Source organism: Urocitellus parryii, chromosome 4, assembly GCF_045843805.1.
Source record: "Urocitellus parryii isolate mUroPar1 chromosome 4, mUroPar1.hap1, whole genome shotgun sequence".
Taxonomy (NCBI): domain Eukaryota; kingdom Metazoa; phylum Chordata; class Mammalia; order Rodentia; family Sciuridae; genus Urocitellus; species Urocitellus parryii.
In genome coordinates, this window is record NC_135534.1 from 90438860 (window position 1) to 90460552 (window position 21693).

The 21693-nt window shown below is 32.7% G+C and overlaps 1 protein-coding gene across 3 annotated transcripts in view; it reads left to right on the plus strand.

The window, feature by feature from the left end:
* Cfap300 (cilia and flagella associated protein 300) overlaps positions 1 to 19974 on the plus strand; it is a 30316-nt gene extending 10342 nt beyond the window's left edge. Inside the window, exons 4-7 of one of the 3 annotated variants that reach the window (XM_026392498.1) lie at positions 7820 to 7986; positions 12391 to 12563; positions 18857 to 18923; positions 19846 to 19974. In XM_026392498.1, the coding sequence (XP_026248283.1) occupies positions 7820 to 7986; positions 12391 to 12563; positions 18857 to 18923; positions 19846 to 19974 (536 nt within the window). The remainder of the gene's footprint in view (positions 1 to 7819; positions 7987 to 12390; positions 12564 to 18856; positions 18924 to 19845) is intronic. The other 2 variants (XM_026392499.1, XM_077797897.1) reach the window with 2 other exon arrangements.
* The last annotated feature ends 1719 nt before the right edge of the window (positions 19975 to 21693 follow it).

Here is a 21693-nt window from a genome sequence, read left to right on the forward strand (position 1 = left end):
TTTTATTGATTTTAAAAAGTGTGTATTTTTAAAAAGTATTTATCGTGCACCTCCTATGTACTCTGCTAGATGCAGGGAGCATAAAGTGGATGAAAGAAAACCTGTATTCAAGGAACTTGTTGAAGTGTGTGTGTGTGTGAGAGAGAGAGAGAGTGTGTGTGTGTGTGGTGTGTGTAATAATATATTATATATTCTACCATAAAAATGGGAGCATGAGGGCTGGGGATGTGGCTCAAGCGGTAGCGCGCTCGCCTGGCATGCGTGCGGCCCGGGTTCAATCCTCAGCACCACATACAAACAAAGATGTTGTGTCCGCTGATAACTAAAAAATAAATATTAAAATTCTCTCTCTCTCCCTCTCTCTCTCTCTCTCACTCTCTCTTTAAAAAAAAAAAAAAAAAAAAAAAAGGGCGAGGTCTGGGGATGTGGCTCAAGCGGTAATGCTCTCGCCTGACAGGCACAGGGCGCTGGGTTCCATCCTCAATACCACATAAAAAAAATCAAATAAAGATGTTGTGTCCACTGAAAACTGAAAAATAAATATTAAAAAAACTTAAAAAAAATGGGAGCATGAGGTGAGGAGTGGTCAGTTCTACCCAGAGGGAAAGGATCAGGAAAGATAGACTAATATGAGGATGCTTAGGCAAAAATTTCCATTCTGGTGGGGGCATGGATTTCTGAAGAGGAATCAGCTACCATAGAATGTTTTTTTAAAATAATATATTAAGTTGTGGAGAAGTGTCTTAAAATCTCAAAATAAATTTATATAAATAATATTGTCATAATACATTGAAATACAGCTAAAAATAAAGGTAAACTAATTATGGTGCTGAGAATTGAACCCAGTGCCTCACACATGCTAGGCAAGCACTCTACCACTAAGCCACAACCCCAGCCCCCAGGTAGGAACTTTTAAAGAAAGTTACCCAAATGTTTAATTACTTAACAACACTCATTTAAATCTCTTAAATAGGTCAAGAAAGAAATCAGTGTTAAAAAGACTGTTTTGGAAGCAAAACATGAACACTAGATTTTCTTGATTTTTATGTTTTTAGAAGACTTTTATTTTTTATTTTTAAATACTTTTTTTAGTTGTAAGTAGACACAATACCTTTATTTTATTTATATGTGGTGCTGAGGAGTGAACCCAGTGCCTCATGTGTGATAGCCATTGTTCTACTACTGAGCTGCAAACCCAGCACAAGTTTTTTTATTTTTAATTGACACAATTATACATATTTATAGGATAAATCATGATGTTTCAATATATGTGTACATTATATGATGATCAAATCAAGGTAATTAGCATATGCATCACCTCAAATACTTATCATTTCTTTGTGACAAAGACATTTAAAATCTGTTCTATTTTGTTTTTTTAATCATTTAAATTTATTTTTTTCATATTTTATTGGTGCATTATAGTTGCACATAATGGTAGGATTTATTATTACATATTTGTACATGCACACAATATAAGAGTATAATTTTGCCAATCTTATTCCCCAATATTTCCCTTTTCCCTTCCCTCCTCTCTTGCCCCGTTCCCTTTCTTCTACTCCATCAATCTCCCTTCAGTTTTCATGAGATCCCCATCCCCACCTTTCTTTCCCCTTTTCCTTTCTAGCATCCAGTATGAGAGAAAACATCCAATCCTTGACTTTCTAAATTTGGCTTACTTTGAATACTATATTTTAAATTTAAGTTTGAGGTTTCAACACTAGAACAAGTAAAAGCATTATTACATTTAGGAGAATCTGGCAATGTGATTGTACTCAATATGCAAATTGATTTTAAATTAGTTATTTTGTTTGGGCATGGGGGACTTTTGGTAAACTATCCTACAACTGTATTTTCATGGAATTCTAGTAGTGGTCACACAAAAGTAATTTTTCTTAAAGTATTATTTTAAGAAGAAGACTACAGATTGTTCATGATATTAGACTTAACAGATCAAACTTTATTGCTTTGGCTAAAGACTACTGCAAAATTTATAGAGCAGAAAACTGGTATGAATGATCTTTAGACTACTTACAAAATTGAACTGAATATCTGAGCAAATATATTTAATGCTTCAAATTTTTCAAAAAGGAATAATCAGAGCCATGTATTACAGTAGTTTCAGTCAATCCATTTGAAAAAAATAAGGTTTACTGAAGGAAAGTGTTCAACCTTCCCTATATTGCTACACACTTCACAAAACAGCACCAACTTTTTCTGATTTTTTAATAAGGCATTGCAAAAAGATAAGTTCTAAAATTCCATATGTGCCTAACAGGATCAATTAGAAGTACTCTGAAAATAGGACAAAAGAGTAGTATTCCATTTTAGAAGCAATTCTGGTAGATTGCTAGTCCTCTTCCATCAGCTTTTTTTTTTTTTTTTTTTAGAATCTTTAACTTTTCTTGTTCTTTTCCTTGTGTATTGGACATCTTCCCTTGAATGTTCCTCTGGAGGCCTTTATATGCAAAAAAAAATTTTTTTTTGAAATAAGAGGTATTATGCTAGCAGGTGAACCAATTCCAGAGAAAATGATGATGGACCCTCCTTTACTACCAGCTGTACTGCCCACGTTGCCTGTTATTTGTGCTCCATCATCTCAGAAGCATAGTCCCATGGTTTAGACATACTTTGCTTTTTTTAGATAACATATAATGGATACTAAAGGCATACACATTACTTCTTTTAACACAGAGATCATTATACATCTGTAATTTATGAATGAGTGAGAGCCAAAGCTAAATTATCTGTGCAGTTTTATATGCTGGCTGGATATAGTTGAGATTCAAATCCAGGTTCCTGAATTTAAGACCTTGACTCCCTACACTCTTTCACATCTGTCACTTCCATGTTTATAGGGCTGCCAGAAAAGTATTAACTTAAGACATCAAATAAAAAGGAAGCATCTAGCATCTTATAATGCTACTATTAGTGGAAAAAATGCATTTTAATTTTATGTGGTCATAGCAATACATATCTTATAAATGTTGAAGATAAAATTTTATAAAATTACTACATAACAAGTTAGCATGTGCTATCAACTGAGTTATGCCCCCACTCCAAATTCATATGTGTAAACTCTAAACTCTCATTTTGATAGTATTTAGAAATGGGACCTTTAGGAGGAATTTAGGTTTAGATGAAGGCATGAGTATGGGACCTTTTTTATGGAATTAGTTCCCTTATAATAAGAAAAAACACTAGAATGCTCTCTATGCTGTGTGAAATCAACCATCTGCAAGTCAGGAACCAAATCATTTGCACCTTGATCTTGGATTTCCCAGATTCTAGAATAGATTAATATATTTAATCTATAATATAATTAATATATCATTAAGAAATATGGCGCTACCATAACAAATAGCTAAAAGTATAGAGTGGCTTGGGAAGCCTCTTGGTAGAGGCTCAAAGAATTTTTAAGTACATGCTAGAAATGTAAATGTTAAAGTCAATTCTAGTGACAGCTCTGAAGGAAATGAGGAACATTATATTGGAAACTGGAAGAAAGGTGCTCTTTGTTATAATGTGACAAATAGTTTGGCTGAACTGTGTTCAAGTGCTTTATGGACGGTAGAACTTGCAAGTGATAAAATCAGAAATTTACCTGAGGAGATTTCAGAAACCAGGAATAGAGATGGAATTGTACCAGAGAAGACACTGCTAGTTTGAGCTAAAGGGGTCAAAAAAAAGCAAGCTGAAATGAATGAAGGGTGTTGAACCTCTTAGATCCTATAGGACTCCACTATTTGACTGCAAATATGAACTAGTCTTCAAGAAAAGGGAAGACTCCAAAAGCAATTCAGAGATCATTAGGGCCACCACCTCCATTTCAACAGACCCGACAGCCTCCAACCAAAGCCTCAAATTCAGTGCCACCCTGCAGAGCCAAGCTGACCCAGTAAAACCTTAGGGATTGGGCCACCTGGTGCCTGAGGGCTTTGCCTCCACCCAGGCAGAGTTGAGACCATCATATCTGTGGGTTCAGAAGGCAGAGTATAGAGCAAAAAGGGATTATTTTGAGCCTTAAGATCTAAAGGAATTTGCCTTGCTAAATTATGGGCTTGCTTGGCACCTATCACCCATTCCTTAATTTCCCATTTCTCCCTCTCCCACTGCCAAAATGAAGTGACTATCCCATGTCCATCCAATCAATGTATTTTAGAAGCACATAATGTGTTTGATTTCACAAGTTTATAGCTAGAGAGAAATTTTGCCTCAGGGTGAATGATACCTCAATCTCACCCATATCCAATTTAGATGACACTTGGAACTTTAGACTTCAGAATTGATGATTGAGTAAATTAAATTCTGGGGAGCTGTTGGAATGGAATGAATATATTTTGCATGTGAGAACAGTAATTAATGGCTTTGGGTAACTAAGAGTGAAATGCTATTGACTGAATTGTGTTGTATAAATTCATATTTAGAAGCCCCTGACCTCCCATGGCATCATCTGTCCTTAATTACTTCCCAAATGCCCCATCTCCAAATGTTATCACATTGGGAATTAGGGTTTCAACATGCAAATTCATTATTTTTATTTTTTAATGTCTTCTTTTTATTGATTCTTGTTATACATAACATTTGAATTCATTTTGACAGAATTATAAAAGCATAGAATTGATTCTAATTTAGTACCCCTTACTTCACTTTCTCCCCTCCTCTCACTCCCTGTTCCCTTCCCTCTACTGATCTTTTTGCGCTTTAGTTATATATATATTTTTAAATTAGTGTCTTGTGGATATACACAATAGTGAGATTCACTGTGGTATATTCATGTATGTACATAGGAAAATTGGGTCAGATTAATTCCACTGTTTTTTCCTTATCCTTCTTCCTCCCTCCCCTTCAATCCCTTTCATCTACTCCATTGATCTTTTTTCTGTTTTTTTATCCCCCCTTCCCCTTATTTTGGATTAGTATCCACATATCAGAGTAAACATTCAACCTTTGACTTTTGAGGGCTGGCTTATTTCATGTAGCATAATCTCTAGTTCTGTCTATTTACCAGCAAATGCCATAATGTCATTCTTCTTTATGGCTGAGTAATACTCCATTGTGTGTAGGGAGTATAGGGAGTCCATATGTATGCATATGTATGTATATGTATATATATATATATATATATATATATGTGTGTGTGTGTGTGTATATAGAATATATATCTTTATTATATATATATCTTTATTTATTTATTTATTTATTTATTTATCCATTTTATATGTGTGTGTGTGTGTGTGTTTTCACATTTTCTATATCTGTTCAAAGGGCACCTAAGTTTGTCCCATAATTTGACTATTGTGAATTGTGCTGCTATAAACATTTATTTGGCTGTGTCACCATATAATGCTGATTTTAGATCTTTTGGTTATATACTGAGAAGTGGGATATGGGGGTTCCATTCTTAGTTTTTTAAGGAATCATCATACTGCTTTCCAGAGTGCTTGCAACTAATTTGCAGTCCTACTGACATTGTATGAGTGTACCTTTTTCCTCATACAGCCTCACCAACATTTATTATCATTTGTCATTCTGACTAGAGATGAAATCTCAATGTCATTTTAATTTGCATTTCCCTAATTGTTAGAGATGTTAAACATTTTTTCATATATTTTTTGACCATTATATTTCTTCTTTTGAGAAGTGTCTGTTTGGTTTTTTTGCCCATTTATTGTTTAGGTTATTTGATTTTGGTGTTAAATTTTTTGAGTTCTTTGTATGTTCTGAATACTAATGTATCTGAGGAGCAACATGTAAATTTTTAAGGCATATAATCCAGTCAATAGCAAATGCTATTTTCATGCCTCAGTTTAAGTGATTTGAATTTAATTACCATTTCTTGCTAACCAAACCTTCCTGCCACTCCCCAAATCAGAGCTGAGGTAGATTTATTAAAATGGCATGTGTCCCAGTGTCATAGGTCCCTCATCCTGTGGCCACCAACCAATCTTTTGAAACTGATCTGCTGTATACTGCTCTTGTCTTTAATCTTTCAACAATACTCAGAACTAATTTATCATTCTCTATGTTCTTTTAAATTTATCTATCCCCAAGAGGATTTTGCCTCTGAAACAAAAGGAGCTTCTCTTGGCATCATAGCTTTTGCAATTACTGAGGCATACATAGTTCCTGGCTCCAGGCATCCTTCTTGTTTCCACACTAGCCTAGTTAACGTTCATAACCTACAGCAACAGGTCCTAGCATGACTTTAGGTGGACAGCCGAAATAGGAAGTGCAAACAACTGCCAGTTTTAATTACTCTTAGCACACGCTACTTTTCAGGTCAGAGGTTTAGCAAAAGTATCCAGGAAGAGGATACGCCAAGGGCCACCACACCTAGGTCTATAAGCTCCTTAAAACTTTGAACAAATGAATACCATCCTCTTCTATCTGAGTAAATGTGTGTGTATGTGTGTACATAAAAGAGAGGGGGAATAATTATTTGATATAATCATAAAAACATTCATTTTAATCTGTGCCTTTCTGTAATTTAATGGAAACTTTAGTAATTGAAAATCCATTCCTGAAAGTACCTTCAGGAAATACGTGTGGGATTGGGGAAGAGGTACAAAGGAGAAAAACTAAAGCTAAATAAAAGAAAAATAGACAAAATGCCATTTTTTCAAATTTCTATAATTCTGAACTTGTGATAATTTAAACGATAATTTAACTAAACCTGCTTTGAAATTTACTTTGGCTTGGAAACGTTTTTGTAATAAACACTATAAATGAGATCACAAAGGAGAAAATTTTAAATGAGAAAATGTTTTCAAGATCCATTAACTAAAATTTTGTGGTACAGATTATAAAACATTGAGCATGATGCAAATCCAAAGATCACATAAAGAAGTTTCTTTGTTTTTTGGTTTTTTTTTTTTTTTGTAAGACTGGCCTTGAACTTGTGATCCTCCTGTCTCAGAATCCCAAGCCTCTAGGATTACAAGTGTGCGCCACCATGCTCAGCAGTTCCTCCACTTTTATAGGCAATTCTGATATTGAAAGTAATGTAAGAACCCTGTGTCACATAAAAAAAAGTGTGCTTAGTTTTCAAGTATTCTCCAATTTAGCTCCTCTAGTCCTGAAATGGTAAGATTTTGTTACAATGTTTGAATGATTAATTAAAAACAAATAAGCTGCAAAATAAGAATTTAATAAAATCCCCAAACTAATATGTCTTTTAAGTACAGCTATATGTTGTTAGACAATGGAATATATTCTGAGAAATTCATCTTTAGTAATATGAACATTATAAAAGTGTATTTACACAAATCTAGATGGTATGGGTCAATTTTTTCAATGTGACCTCTTGCTATAATCAAGAGATGCAATAAACATGAGATGTATGAAGCTACTTCTAGCTTAAGACAGCACATTTTATGTTCACCTTTTTTTTAATAAATAGAAGGCATACACTCTAAAATAATGATAGAAAGTATAATACAGTAAATATGTAAACCAGAACGTAGTCATGTATTGACATTATCAAGTATTATGTATTGTACATAATTGTATGTTATTCTATTATATGACTGGCAGTGTAGTAGGTTTGCTTGCACCCGCATCACCACAAATGTGAGTTATGCGTTGCACTATGATGTTAGAGACATCTACAACATCACAATGCAGTAGGAATTTTTTAGCTCCATTAGAATCTTATGAACCACCATATTGTATATAGTCATCATTGACCAAAACATTTTCATGCAACGTATATCAAAATGTCATATTTGGTTATTTCTTAGGTCTCTGCATTGTGATTTATTTTAGAACTGAAAATATTAAATTAACTTATCTATCTCTTTTTAAAATATTTTTCCAGGAACTGAAGTGAAAAAAATTGAAGCTATAAATGTTCCTTGCACACAGCTTTCAATGTCATTTTTTAATCGGTTATATGATGAAGATATTGTACGAGACAATGGTCATATTGTTAAGTGTTTAGATTCTTTTTGTGATCCATTTCTCATTTCTGATGAGTTACGAAAAGTAAGTATAGAATTTTTAAATTTCACATTGAAATCTTATTTCAAGAAATGCAAAATGTTGGGCTGGAGATGTGGCTCAATCAGTAGCGCGCTCGCCTGGCATGCGTGCGGCCCGGGTTCGATCCTCAGCACCACATACAAACAAAGATGTTGTGTCCTCCAAAAACTGAAAAATAAATATCAAAAAAAAGTTCTCATTCATTCTCTCTCTCTCTCTCTCTCTCTCTCTCTTCTCTTTCTTTTAAAAAAAATGCAAAATGTCAAAAACTATTGCCTGCTTAAAGCCCATAAAGTACTTCTTGTTAATAAAAATGATCAGTAATAATCATTAGATTGATACATTTATTCTTGGATAGCACTTTTACTGTCAATGTACTTATTTTTATATTTTTCAGTAGCTCTCTACAGGATGCTATTGATATCTGATGAGTAGGGATGCTGCTAAATATAACTCACAGCACAGTTCCTCAAAATTCCACACACAAAAAAGTTATCTGGCCCAACATGTCAACAATGAAGAGATAGAGAAACTTGCCTATTTAATTAATAGCTATTTTTCTGGTATTAAAGTAATGTAAGAACCCTGTGTCACATAAAAAAAAGTGTGCTTAGTTTGAGGCTCTTGGCCTATCAAACAAATATCAAATATGTGCCTGTAGTGCTAGATGCAGTGGTACACACCTGTAATCCCAGAGACTCAGAAGGCTAGGGCAGGAGAATTGTAGGTTTGAAGCCAACATTGATAATTTATCAAGACCCTGTCTCAAAAAAAAAAAAAAAGTAGAAAAGGGTAGGGCTATAGCTCAGAGAAAGAATTCCCCCTGAGTTCTACCCCCAATACTGCCAAAAAATAAAATAAAAAATAAAAATAAATCCTTGAGTAAAAACTTCTCTCTTATTGCTAAGATCAACTCAATGTGGTTGGGTTGAGTATCAAAATGAGTATCAAACTCATTTGATAAACTGAATTTTGTTTTAGTGAGAGGTACACTGAACTTGGAACCAAATACATGTATTATTTATCTAATTCCTGATTTATTATTTACAATATAATAACCTCAGGCAAATCATTCAATCTATAACACAGAAACACTTTCTTCTTAAAAGCATTGAAAAATGAATTGAAGAAATACTTAAATGTACTTTTTTAGAAAGTATGAAATGCTGTTAAAGTGAAATGTACATTATAAAATATATATAATATGTGTAATATTGTAATAATTGAACCTAGACATCAGTGCATACCAGGCTCTGCCACTTAATTATCATGATATTTAGTCTAAGATTTCTTTTCCTCTGTAAAATAAGCATAATGTCAGAATTATGTGAGATAATGCACATAAAGTGCTTAGCACTATGCCTGGCACTTAGTAAACTTGTTATATTAACAACAACTACTGCTGTTCTCCATTAAGAGGAAAGGGAGGGGGCTGGGGTTGTACCTCAGTGGTAGAACACTTGCATAGCATGTGGGAGGCTGGGTTCAATTCTCAGCACTACATATAAATAAACAAAAAATAAAGGTCCATTGACAACTAAAAAAAAAAATTTAGAAACAGAGAAAAGGGAGATTATACAAATCTAATATATTACAAATCCAGATTGGAATGAACTAGGGCAGCTGCTAATTCACAATTCTGAACACAGAAATCTTCACTGTAGGGGAAAGAGAGGTATCCAGCCCAACTATACATTAATCTACACTAGAATGCACCTAAAAGAACCTTTTAACTTAGCTTAAGAAGGAAATGAAATTAACTTATTGAAATGAAGTATACTTATATCTAATATGAAATAAATACAATGGGGATTGACATTAATTTCCACTAAGAACTGGAAATTACCATTTAGGAAATGTTTGGTTTGAGTTTCCTCCTTTTGAATACTGATAATCTCAGCTCTTTTTCTCCCTTCTTCCCTCTTCCATCATTCCATTCTGGCATAAAATCCTTACCTCTAATTTCAGAGAATTTACCATCACTTCTATAGAAAGGACCTCATCAATGAATGAACTTTTAAAGGAGGATTTGTTTTTCCAATGTAATAATCTGCAAAACTGCCTGCTATCTGTCATATTTATTGCCAGGAATGTCAAGCACCCTTATTCTTAAAGTGCTAGAACTCAGTATTTTCTTGCAAATTCCCTATGTATTTTGCTTTTATGTTCTTTGCCACTCCATGGCAATAGAGAAGTTGTTTTTTTTTTGTTTGTTTTTTTTTTTTTTTTTTTGGTAGTGCTGGGGCCTTGTGCATGTGAGGCAAGCACTCTACCAACTGAGCTATATCCCCAGCTCAAGGGAAGGTCTTTTAATTGGTTACTTTCTGGCAGAAAATAATGATAACTATAATAATAGTGTATTAATAATTATTAGTAATAATATAATAATTATTATTTCCAGTTTTAGCTTGAATTAAAAAGTTCCTCCACACACATTGTGCGACTATACATATTCTATTGGCACACTGTAATGTAAGCACTAATAATAGCCTCTTTCCTGACTATGACTCAGATATGCAATGTTAACCATTGCTTATCTGCCATCTCAGGGCTGTACAGCCAGAAAACTGTATATAAATGGAAGAGAGAACAGTCATATAATGTTTTTAATATGCATTCCAAAATTTTTTAGTTGTCATATTTTAAAATTATGCAGTCTAATCAGTACAGTGTATGACAGTGCTCATTATAAACATTTATTAATTACTAGGTGCAGTGGCACATACTTGTAATGTCAACAACTTGGAAGGTCAAAACAGGAGGATTGCAAGTTCCAAGCCAGTCTGGACAACTTAGTGGGAACTTGTCTCAAAATGAAATAAAAAGGGGTTGGAATATAGCTCAATGGCAGAGTACTCCTAGATTCAATCACCAGAATGTAGTGGAGGGGAAATGTGTTAACTCCTAATTGCTTTGTTCACCCTAGTACTCAGATCTTCAAGTAACTATAAACAAAAGCTTTAATATTACATCATTTATTTATAGGGAAGGAAGAAAGGAGTAAGTTAGGAAGTGGAAAAGTATAAGTTTTACATGTAGCATGCCCAGAGACAATAAACCATGAATTACTTCCCCTTCCCTTTTATTATACATAACCTTGGCTTTCATCAGTCATTATAAATAAACTGTATATGGACAACACCATAGAGTTTATTATTCTTTAAATAGCTCTTATACGATGACCTTGTGTTTTCCTTAGAGGTTGTAAATAAGCTTAATTAATTATCTTAATTAAATGTAATTCTTGCTACTAGACAGTTATTCTTATATAACTCATCATATTTTGTTATAGTGTTAAATATTTTACATGATTTTTAAAGCTTTATCCACTAGAGTTCTTTATATATAAAAGAGTTTTTGTCCCACTTTTTTGAGGTTTTTTTAAACAAATTTTTGTCTTTCATTACTTTGGTCTTATTGTATTTACATTCTTCTTAAAAGTAGGTTGGATATAAACAATTCTTTAAAATGTGTTATTTACTTATAATTTTCACCTTCTTTTATAGCTTACATTCATCACCTATAGTCAGTAAATGCATGCTTTCTGTAATGCTCAATGATATAAAAAAAAATCCTTGATATCAGACCTAGTCAAATTGTTTTCTGAAAGTGGTAGCAAGGTCTCAGGAGATTAAGAGTCAAATGTACAGGTATGATGTGTAAAAAGTAATCTTATTAGAGGGACCAGGAAAAGGAAAGGTGGATATGAAGCTCCAACACCTGACAGGCTCAAAATTGGAGTACCTGCTGGGGATATAAAGAAAGTAGTGATCCAGACACTAATCCCAGCTACTCAAGAAGCTAAGGCCAAAGAATCACATGAACCCTTGAGTTAAAAATCAGCCTGGGTACCATAGCAAGAACCCATCTCTAAAAGCAAACAAATAATGTGAGAATGCTTAGAAAATGACCATTAATGTTTAGCCTCTGGATAGAAACAAAGGTGAAACACTTTATGGAATGGAGCAGTTTTCTCATTTATACTTTAGTTTATTTCCTAATAAGATTTGAAGTGACTTAACACCAAAAATACTATAGCACTAAAATAATTACTAAAAATAAAAATTAGAATAAAGGAAGACTTGGCTGCTATATTTTAAAATTTCATTTATTCCTTTAATCCAATATTAGGACCTAATGAAAAAATGGAGGCAAAATAAGTGCAGATCACAAATATATTCTCTCCAATTGCCTCAGGATTGGTTCTTAAAGTAAGTTTAATATTGGACCAGAGTTGTGTAGCTCAGTAGTCAGAGAGTGCTTGCCTAGCATGAGTGAAGCCCTGGGTTTGAGCCTCAGCACCAAAAAATAAATAAGATTATCTTTAAATATGTAAATTGATATGTTTAAAAACTTAAAAATTAAAATCCTGGGTTATATTACATTAGTATTAATTTATCATCTTAGGTTTTGCTAGTGGAAGACTCTGAAAAATATGAAGTATTCAGGCAACCAGACAGAGAAGAGTTCCTGTTTTGTCTTTTTAAACATCTTTGCCTTGGTGGATCCCTTTGTCAGTATGAAGATGTGCTTAAACCATACCTGGAAACAACAAAACTTATCTATAAGGATCTGGTGAGGTAAAGTTGCTCGATCACAATACATAAATATCTAGTTAATACAGCAAATGGTTTGTTTACCATGGTAGGAGCCAGACTTGGTGGTATATTACTATAGTCCCAGCTACTTAGGAGGCTGAGGTGGGAGGATCACTTGAATCCAGGAATTGAGGACAGTCTGAACAACAAAGTAAGACCCCTGTCTCGAAAAAAGAAAGAAAAGTAACCATGATGGGATTACCTCCTTGTCATCATATTAATCACCAGAGTGTGTAGAAATAGCACTACCTCACCCACTCTTGTAACCACCTCCCCTTTTTCCAAGTTAGAAAGATTTCTAGAATTCTCTTTATTTTAATTCTAAGTCCTCTCATTGTTCATCTATCTCTTTTGTTTGTTTCCTCAGTTAGACCAATCACCCATTCTATCCCTTATTATGGACTGCCATCTTCCAGGCTTCCCCCACTGACTCACCTCCTTTTAAATCACAAAGGCACAGGAAAGATCCCTCAGGATTTTGAGTTTACTTGACTAATAGGTAATAATTATTTCCTTTGTTCTAAAGAAATAGAAGAATTTTCATTTAGGTGTCATCTTTACCTTTTCAAATTCATCCCAAAGCTGTATAGTTGGTTTTAGGAATTCTAATAGACTTTCTTTGTTTCCCTCTCTTTTATTGCAGATCAAATGAGGATTAAAACTTTATAAATTTCTTATTCTTATTTTAACTAAGTAAATGTTCTTTGTTAGGGTTTTCTCAATTATGAAGGTATTAGATCATCTTTATAGACAAGTTGGATACAAATGAGAAGCAGAGAGTTCCAGAGTTTAGGTACATAATTTTACTTCACTAGGAAAATAACAGAATTAACTTTTATCAGATTCTTAATTGTTCCTTTACTCAACAAGTTAATTCCTATATTTAGTCCCTGTGTCATATATATAACTACATGATTTATTTTACTTTTTTATTTCTAATATGGTGTTAAAAACAAAAATATTTCTATAATCTGTATCTGATTTTAATGAAAAGGTGTCATTACATAGATTTTTGAAACAGATTCATTAGAAATACAATTTCAGAAAAAGTATATACATGCCTACATCAAACATTTTCTGTCCTAATAATTTACAGTTTGTATAAAACTTGTAGACCACTTCTGGTACTATTAAAGACCAGAAGTCTTTACCTAGTGTACCCTCAACATGCCCACACAAAAAGTACCCCATTACCATTGCAGTGCCTTGGCGGATCCCTTTGTCAGTATGAAGTTTGTAGAATTCCTCACTACCTGCGCTGTGGAGACCAAAGGTCTGTTGGAGATACTTGAAACAGATATAATTTTAGGTCCTCAACACTGCAGAAACTACTTTTTTCCCAACATTCCCATTCCTGAATTCTTACTTGTGATTCTCGTCTACATTTTGGGGGTGCTAAGAAAAAGTATGACTAGAAAAGAGTAATGACCACTCATAAAGTGAGCAGTCAAAATTCATGACATCTTACAAGAAAACTAAGTGTAGAATCATTTAATCAGATAATCAGCAAGTATCAGTATTATTCACAGAACTCTACTAGGCTCTAAACAGGCTACAAGAGGAACAACAAAATAGTCCTTGACCTTAAGAAATTGCAATAAACTACATATAATAGTAAAGGAATTGTTTAAAATCTTTAAAGTAAAATTATTTATGTAATCAAGTGTTCAGTTATTTATTTATTTTTATTATTTTTTTAAAGAGAGAATTTTTTAATATTTATTTTTTAGTTTTCATCAGACACAACATTTTTGTTTGTATATGGTACTGAGGATCAAACCTGGGCCACAGGCATGCCAGGCAAGCGTGCTACCGCTTGAGCCACATCCCCAGCCCCAAGTGTTCAGTTATTTATAGGCAAATGTTTGCTACTTTTTATACTGTAAGTAATAGCCCAGAAGTTCAAAAGAGGATATTGTATGGGTATGAGCCATCAGGGAAGTCTTGATGGAATGAAGTCTATGAGGACCATTCTGTTGCCAGTTTAAAGGTGATACATAACAAGTCTGTCATTCTAGAGGAGATTAGGAAAGAGACTGGCCCAAGTGGAGCAGTGCTTTTGAGAACCATTAAATATTTCTCCTAATGGTGCAAGTTTAAACATACTTATGAATTTTTTTGCTGAACAAGGAGAAATGAAATGGTCTTCTCAAAGCACTTCAGTAGAAAATTATGTTTAAATATTTACTTATTTAAGATGATTTAGGGGCTGGGTTTGTAGCTCATTGGTAGGACACTTGCCTACCACTGAGGCACTGGGTTCAATTCTCAGCACCACACAAAAGTAAATAAATAAAGGTATTGCATCCATCTACATATAAAAATATTTTTTAAAAAAGATGATTTAGGTACCAGTACAAAGCAGTTGACTAGATAATTGATCTGAGTCCCTTAAAAGTTTGTTTTTCACATGCACTATATGTACTATAAAATACTATATGTACTATAAAATACATCTTTCCTCATATTGGTCAAGCTGATTTTGGTCAAATGCTGTGTTATTTTATTAAGGCCTGTCATCTATTGGTAGTGATAAAGTGGGTGGATATAGTAGTTATCAAGGAATATGTAAGGTGGGACTTGAAGTATCTTTAGTACTTTTTCAGAATTCTGAGCCACATATCCAACCAAGTCATCTGACCAAGCTAATTTAACAAAGAAGTATTTTTCCACATTTATTTACTAGAATTTTGGGTGTTTTGCATACATTAGAAAGACCTCTGCTAGCTTTCTAATGAAACATGCAGCAGCTGCTTTACAGGATCTAATCTGCCCTTGCAGATAAACATTATAAATAACGTATTCCAGCAAAATCCATTCTTTGTTTATGGAAGTCAAGGACACACTATGAAGTGTGATTTTTAGGAATTCTGAATCAAACAAAAGAAAAAAAATCTTTTTTTTAGTTGTATATGGACACAATCCTTGTATTTATTTATTTATTTATTTTTTATGTGGTGCTGAGGATCAGTCCCAGTGCTTCATATGCAAGGCAAGCGCTCTGTCACTGAGCCACAATCCCAGCATGAATAAAATATTTTTTAAATACTTTTTTCCTCATCTATTATCACAGATCCTATAAAATACGTCTTTTAAGTGTTTTGAAAAATGCTTTCTTTTTGAAGGTTATTGTTTCTTTAAATCAAGTAGGTAATACTTAAAAACCATTTTATTTAATAAGCAAATAATTATTTCAAATATATACATGTTTGTTGTTGTCGTTATTGCTTTAGTTTTTTAGATGGACACAATGCCTTTATTTTATTTATTATTTTTTATGTGAACCTGAGGATTGAACCCAGTGCCTCATGAATGCTAGGCAAGTACTCTACCACTGAGCCACAATTCCAGCCCCTAAATACATGTTTTTACCAAAGTTTTGAGAGAGTTCTCCCAAGTCAATTATTCTTCCCAGATAAAATTTTATTATTTGAACTGAGATTATGGCTTTCAGATGCTAGTTAAGCAGTGGGCTTCCTGTTTTTTAAAATGAGCAGTGTTGCTTACAATATAGTCTTTTTACCCTAAAGTTTAGAGTCAGTATGAGACAAATTCTCAGAAATTATCACAAATAATGTTCCAAACCATTAATATGATCAATATATCTATATCTACATATACATATATAGATATAGCTATAGATGTTGAATATAATTTTAAGCTTGGCTAGTATGCACAAGGCCCTGAGTTTGATTGTTAGCATCACAAAAAAAAAAAAAAAAAGGAACTTATGATTATCTAACGAGGGAGTTAGTGAAGCCCAAAGATGTGATATAATGTTAATTATTAGTAAAACAGTTAAGACACTAATGATTATTATTTTACATTTCCTTTTTTTCCCTTAGAGATATATAACAGGTAATACTGAATTTACTTTTTTAAAATTAATTTAGAAATTCTTAGATATTATTAGCATAAGAAATAAAATAGAATAATATGATTTATTTCTGTTAGGAATCAACTTCTAGTAATGTGCAAGTGGTAGTTTATTTTTTAAATAATATATTTATGGAGACAATTTACATATAGTAATAATATGTATAATAATAATATGTATAAAAATAAATCATAAGTATACATATAACTCAATAAATTTTACACATGATTATACCATATACCACCCCCATATTGTTTTGATTTAGATATAACTATGCATATGTTCTTTATTTTGAGCTAGCCACCTAGCTATGGGTATATATGAATATTTATATATGGTGGTTATGGTCATCCTTGGATAAGCACAGATTTTTAAATGCCATCTTCATCTTGTAGTATAGCTTAGGCATTAGAAAAATAAAATTACCTTGACCCAATTTATAGAAATATTTGGAAATCAGTTTAATCATATGACTCCTGGGTTTAACTATGAAAGAAATATCTCGTAGAGATGAAAACTACCTAGGAATCAGGAACCCTAAAATGGCTGGGGCTGGTCAACTATAGGCCTTTGCAGATTCACACATACACACACCCCTTCCACACAGTCTACATTCTTCCTGCTTGTCCCCTCTCTGTTCCCATTATTTTTACATATGTAGTAGACAGTTAGCAATATTTTCACCTGGTAAAGTAGGCAAAGGGGGATCTTCCTTTAAATTTTACCTACTCATATTACATATGAATAATACCTTTGATTCATATGTATTTAGAGGGTATATAGGTATGGGATAAACAGCAGATGTATAGAAGAGAGGGAATGGATCTCCCAGTCATCTGGATTTTGTTCCCAGAAATGTCGCTTATAGTTGGATTTTCTTAAACATTTCATTTAACTTTTCTACTTCTGCTGTCTGTAAAATTGGCAAAATAATGCCTAAATTATGTGACCTTTAAATAATATTTTGCAAACTTTAAGGCATTTTAAATATGTATGAATACTGTATGTAGACAACATAAAATGTATGTCTGTTGTTTATTTCCTCAATCCCTAGTTTGTTTCCTCTCTTCATATTGCCACAGGTAATCTTCAGGGAGAGTAACTGAGAGCTACTAAGAGAAAATTATTTTTATATGATATAATTTAGCAATAGATTTAACAAAGTTTTTATAATATAGTTTTCATATATATTATTTTATACATATTATATTCATATATTTCATGAAGATAAACATAAAGTTTTCATATATATTATTTTATATTCATTATCTTCATATATATCATTTAATTCTTTTATCCTAAAAGAAACCATAATATGTCCAGCTTACATCTGAGAAAACTGAGTTTCAGAGAGGTTAATCTTGTCCAAAGTGAAATAACAGTTCAGTGGTACCACTGGCATTTGTATTTAGGTTGTTTAATTCTTTCGCATGTTTTTATCTATCCCTTACAGCTATCTATACTTCAGTCTGACTTTTACAAATCCCTGTTTATCCAATAATTGTTTATGTGACCTGGTGTAGTCATTTCACCATCTGAATCTCAGACTGACCACGCACCTAATTGTAAAATTTGGTTTTCTATTATTTCAATTTAGTTGACCTTGTTCATTCTTGGATGAAGCCTCAGATGCCAACCTTTTCGAACCACTTTAGTTGGATATTTTATATTTTCATGTTCTATTTGAAAATAAAATAATACCTAAATAACAAAAGGGATCATTAAAGTGCAATATAAAAATCCTTATTTTATACATAATACATATAATTTTAATGGCTTTAAGATGTCTTTATTAGCTCTATTGTCAAATAGTCAAAGCCAAGTTTTCTTTCCGGTCTATTTACCTGCATAATCAGAACATCTTATCTATTTCCTAAGTATCAAGTTTCTGTGTAAACTCATAGTTGCAGTCTGGAATCCAAGACAATTGATTCCGTTAGGTCCTTTCAATTGGAGATAATGCCATATAATCTGATTTTAAAAATCACTCTTTTAACATGAAATCAAGATGCATCTAGTATATATCCAAATATGTATTTGCATGAAGTTTTTGTTCTTTCTTCATTTACCTAGAAGAGATTTAAATTAGTGGTTTGACTTCAATCACTGATGTCTCAAATTCAAAGTTCAAGGCTATTTCTTGATCTGAGTATGCTTCCCAAAACTTTATACTGCCTACTTGGCATCCAGAGCCCTGCAAGTCCATGCACATTTCCTGTACCCCTACAAGCCATTATATCCCACCTACCCCACGATTTGGCCTTTTACTTTGGCCCACATCCTTATGATGCTCTTTGTCACTGTAGGCTATCTATGTGGTTTTGTTTTTAATCTTAATTAAATTTTATTTTTAAGTAAGCTTGTTATATATTTTAAATGTATCTTTTTTCTTTTCTAGTGTTCGAAAGCATCCTCAAACCAAGAAAATACAAATTACTTCTTCTATCTTTAAAGTCACAGCCTATGTAAGTATTGAGCAAAAATTTACAACCAAATAATTTAGTTACTTCTTGTTAATAGACTTGCTACAAATGGTGTGTTAGTTAGGACATTTATGACTAGGTGAAAAAAGGGTGATATTTAGTGTTTTGTCAAAAGTTGATATAAGGTATGATTTTGTTTGGAGAATACTTTGAACTTATTTCTATGCTTCCTATTATCTGTATCTAATTTTCTCTACTAATTATAGAGCTAAATCTGTGACTTAATGGAGAAGAACACAAAATAAGAGTACCGCAAATAAATGAGTACCATAAATGTCTTTTTTTTTCATAAGCTTTATAATACATTTTTTTATTGGTTGTTCACAACATTACAAAGCTCTTGACATATCATATTTCATACATTAGATTGAAGTGGGTTATGAACTTTATATTACAGAATCTAATACTTGAATTTTAGTATCATACAAAAGATATTACACATAAAGCAGTTTCTAAGTATCTTCATTCAATCACTTAGCTAATATTTATTAAATATTTATTGTATTTACTGTATATTGTATGCTGGGCTAGGGCACAACATAAAAGAAATATGTGGCACATAGAGATCAAGTTTGAAAAATATATACATAGATAGGAGAAAACTGCTAAATAGAAAATTTTGTATATTAGCATATTAAAAGCACTTTTTAAAATATGATGGAATTCCCCTTTGAACTATAGATTCTTTAAGAACAAGAATTAGGCATGTATGTTTAATACAGACATACATCTAGCATAATAGATTATGTGGTCAACATTTTAAAATATGAGTTAACTGCCAGTTTATTGTCAAGGATGTATGTATGTTTCATGTTGCTTTAACAAAAAATATATAATATTCAAATATGTTGATTATCATTTAAATGTAATTGTATACTAAATAATTTAGGTTTATCTTTTTTAGGATTCTACTGGTGTGTGCTACCCTTCAACAAAGAACCATGAACAGACATTTTCTTATTTTATTGTGGATCCTATCAAGCGTCATGTTAATGTTTTATACCATTGTTATGGTGTAGGGGAAATGTCTTAAATAGGTTTTCAGATTGCCTTTCTATTATTTTTAACTTAATATTTTTCTATTTCAATACTAATTTATAGATATTTACTTTGCATAATAATTCAAGTAAAATGTTGAATTTGCTTAGAACAGAAGAAAGCAAACACCAAGATGCCTTTCTCTGAATTTGTCTGGCACACTCACACAGGAATCCCTAATATAATCTATGCAAAACAGTTGTGGAACTTTTATAGAAAGTTACAAAGAACTAAATATCTAGTTCATATTTGTTGCATTTAGATTCAAGTGAGAAGATTTTCCATGCATTTTATTTTAGAAACTAATTCTGGATTGGAATTGTAGCAGGAAACTAAACATCTCTACCACCAATTATTTATATGAAGCTCTCCTTTCCAACTTGCATTTAATTTGGTTTACATTTTTTTCATTGCATTTATGTATCTAGAATTAGGAAAAGCATACTAATATTTTTACTTCATTTGTTCTACTTTAAAATCCTCAATTCAAAAAATAATGTTCTGGGCTGGGGATGTGGCTCAAGCGGTAGCGCGATCGCCTGGCATGCGTGCGGCCCTGGTTCGATCCTCGACACCACATACCAACAAAGATGTTGTGTCCGCCGAGAACTAAAAAATAAATATTAAAAATTCTCTCTCTCTCTCTCTCTCTCTCTCTCTCTCTCTCTCTCTCTCTCACTCTCTCTTTAAAAAAAATAATAATGTTCTGAAAATTATTGTAAGCTCATTTTATCACACCATAAATTAAAACTGCAGCGACCCATAGCTAATAAAAAAAACTATATGTAAACATAGAAAATTGCCCTCATGGTATTATTAAGCTGGCAAAAGAAATGAGAAGCAAATTGTCTTGGTACTCTCTCTCATTACATTCATCAGGTGAATGTAAAACTTAGATTTCTATTTTTAAACATATGATTAACATATGTTCCATTGATGATGGGAAGCTTTCAAGAAATGTTGAAGCCAGATGCAGTAACACATGCCTGTAATCCCACAGCTGAAGAGGCTGAGGCAGAAGGATTTCTAAACCAGCCTCAGCAAAAGAGAGGCACTAAGCATCTCAGTGAGAGCCTGTCTCTAAATAAAATACAAAATAGGTCTGGGAGGGGCTGGGGCTGTAGCTCAGTGGTAGATCACTTGCCTTGCTATTCGTGAGGCTCTGGGTTAAATCCTCAGCACCATATAAAATAAAGGTATTGTGTCTAAAATAGGGCTGGGCATGTGACTAAGTGGTTGAATGCCCCTGAGTTCAATCCCCAGTACCAACAAGAAAAAAGAAAGAAATGTTGAGACTTTGAAGAGGAGCAAGTTTAGAATATGTGTTTCTGTGTTTTAGGAACAAGGATGATAATCTTGGATTTGAATCTAGAAGGAAGCATGGCAACTTGGGTATAGAGTTAAGGAGAGAAAGTTTGTTCTTTCTTAATACCTAGAAGAATGAGAAAAATGACTTGGCACATTTAATGTTTATTGAATGATATTTTGATATAGATTGTATATGCCTAATCTGATATGACACTGAAACTATTTCAGATTTCAGAGTTTTTTGTGTTTTGGAATATTTGCTAGTTGCACATTTAATCCAAAAATCCAAAATCCTAAATGTTCCAAAATGTAAAACTTTTTGAGTGCTGACTTTGCACAGAATTTCAAATTTCATAGCATTTCAGATTTCAGATTTGTACACTAGGGATATTTAACCTCTAATATC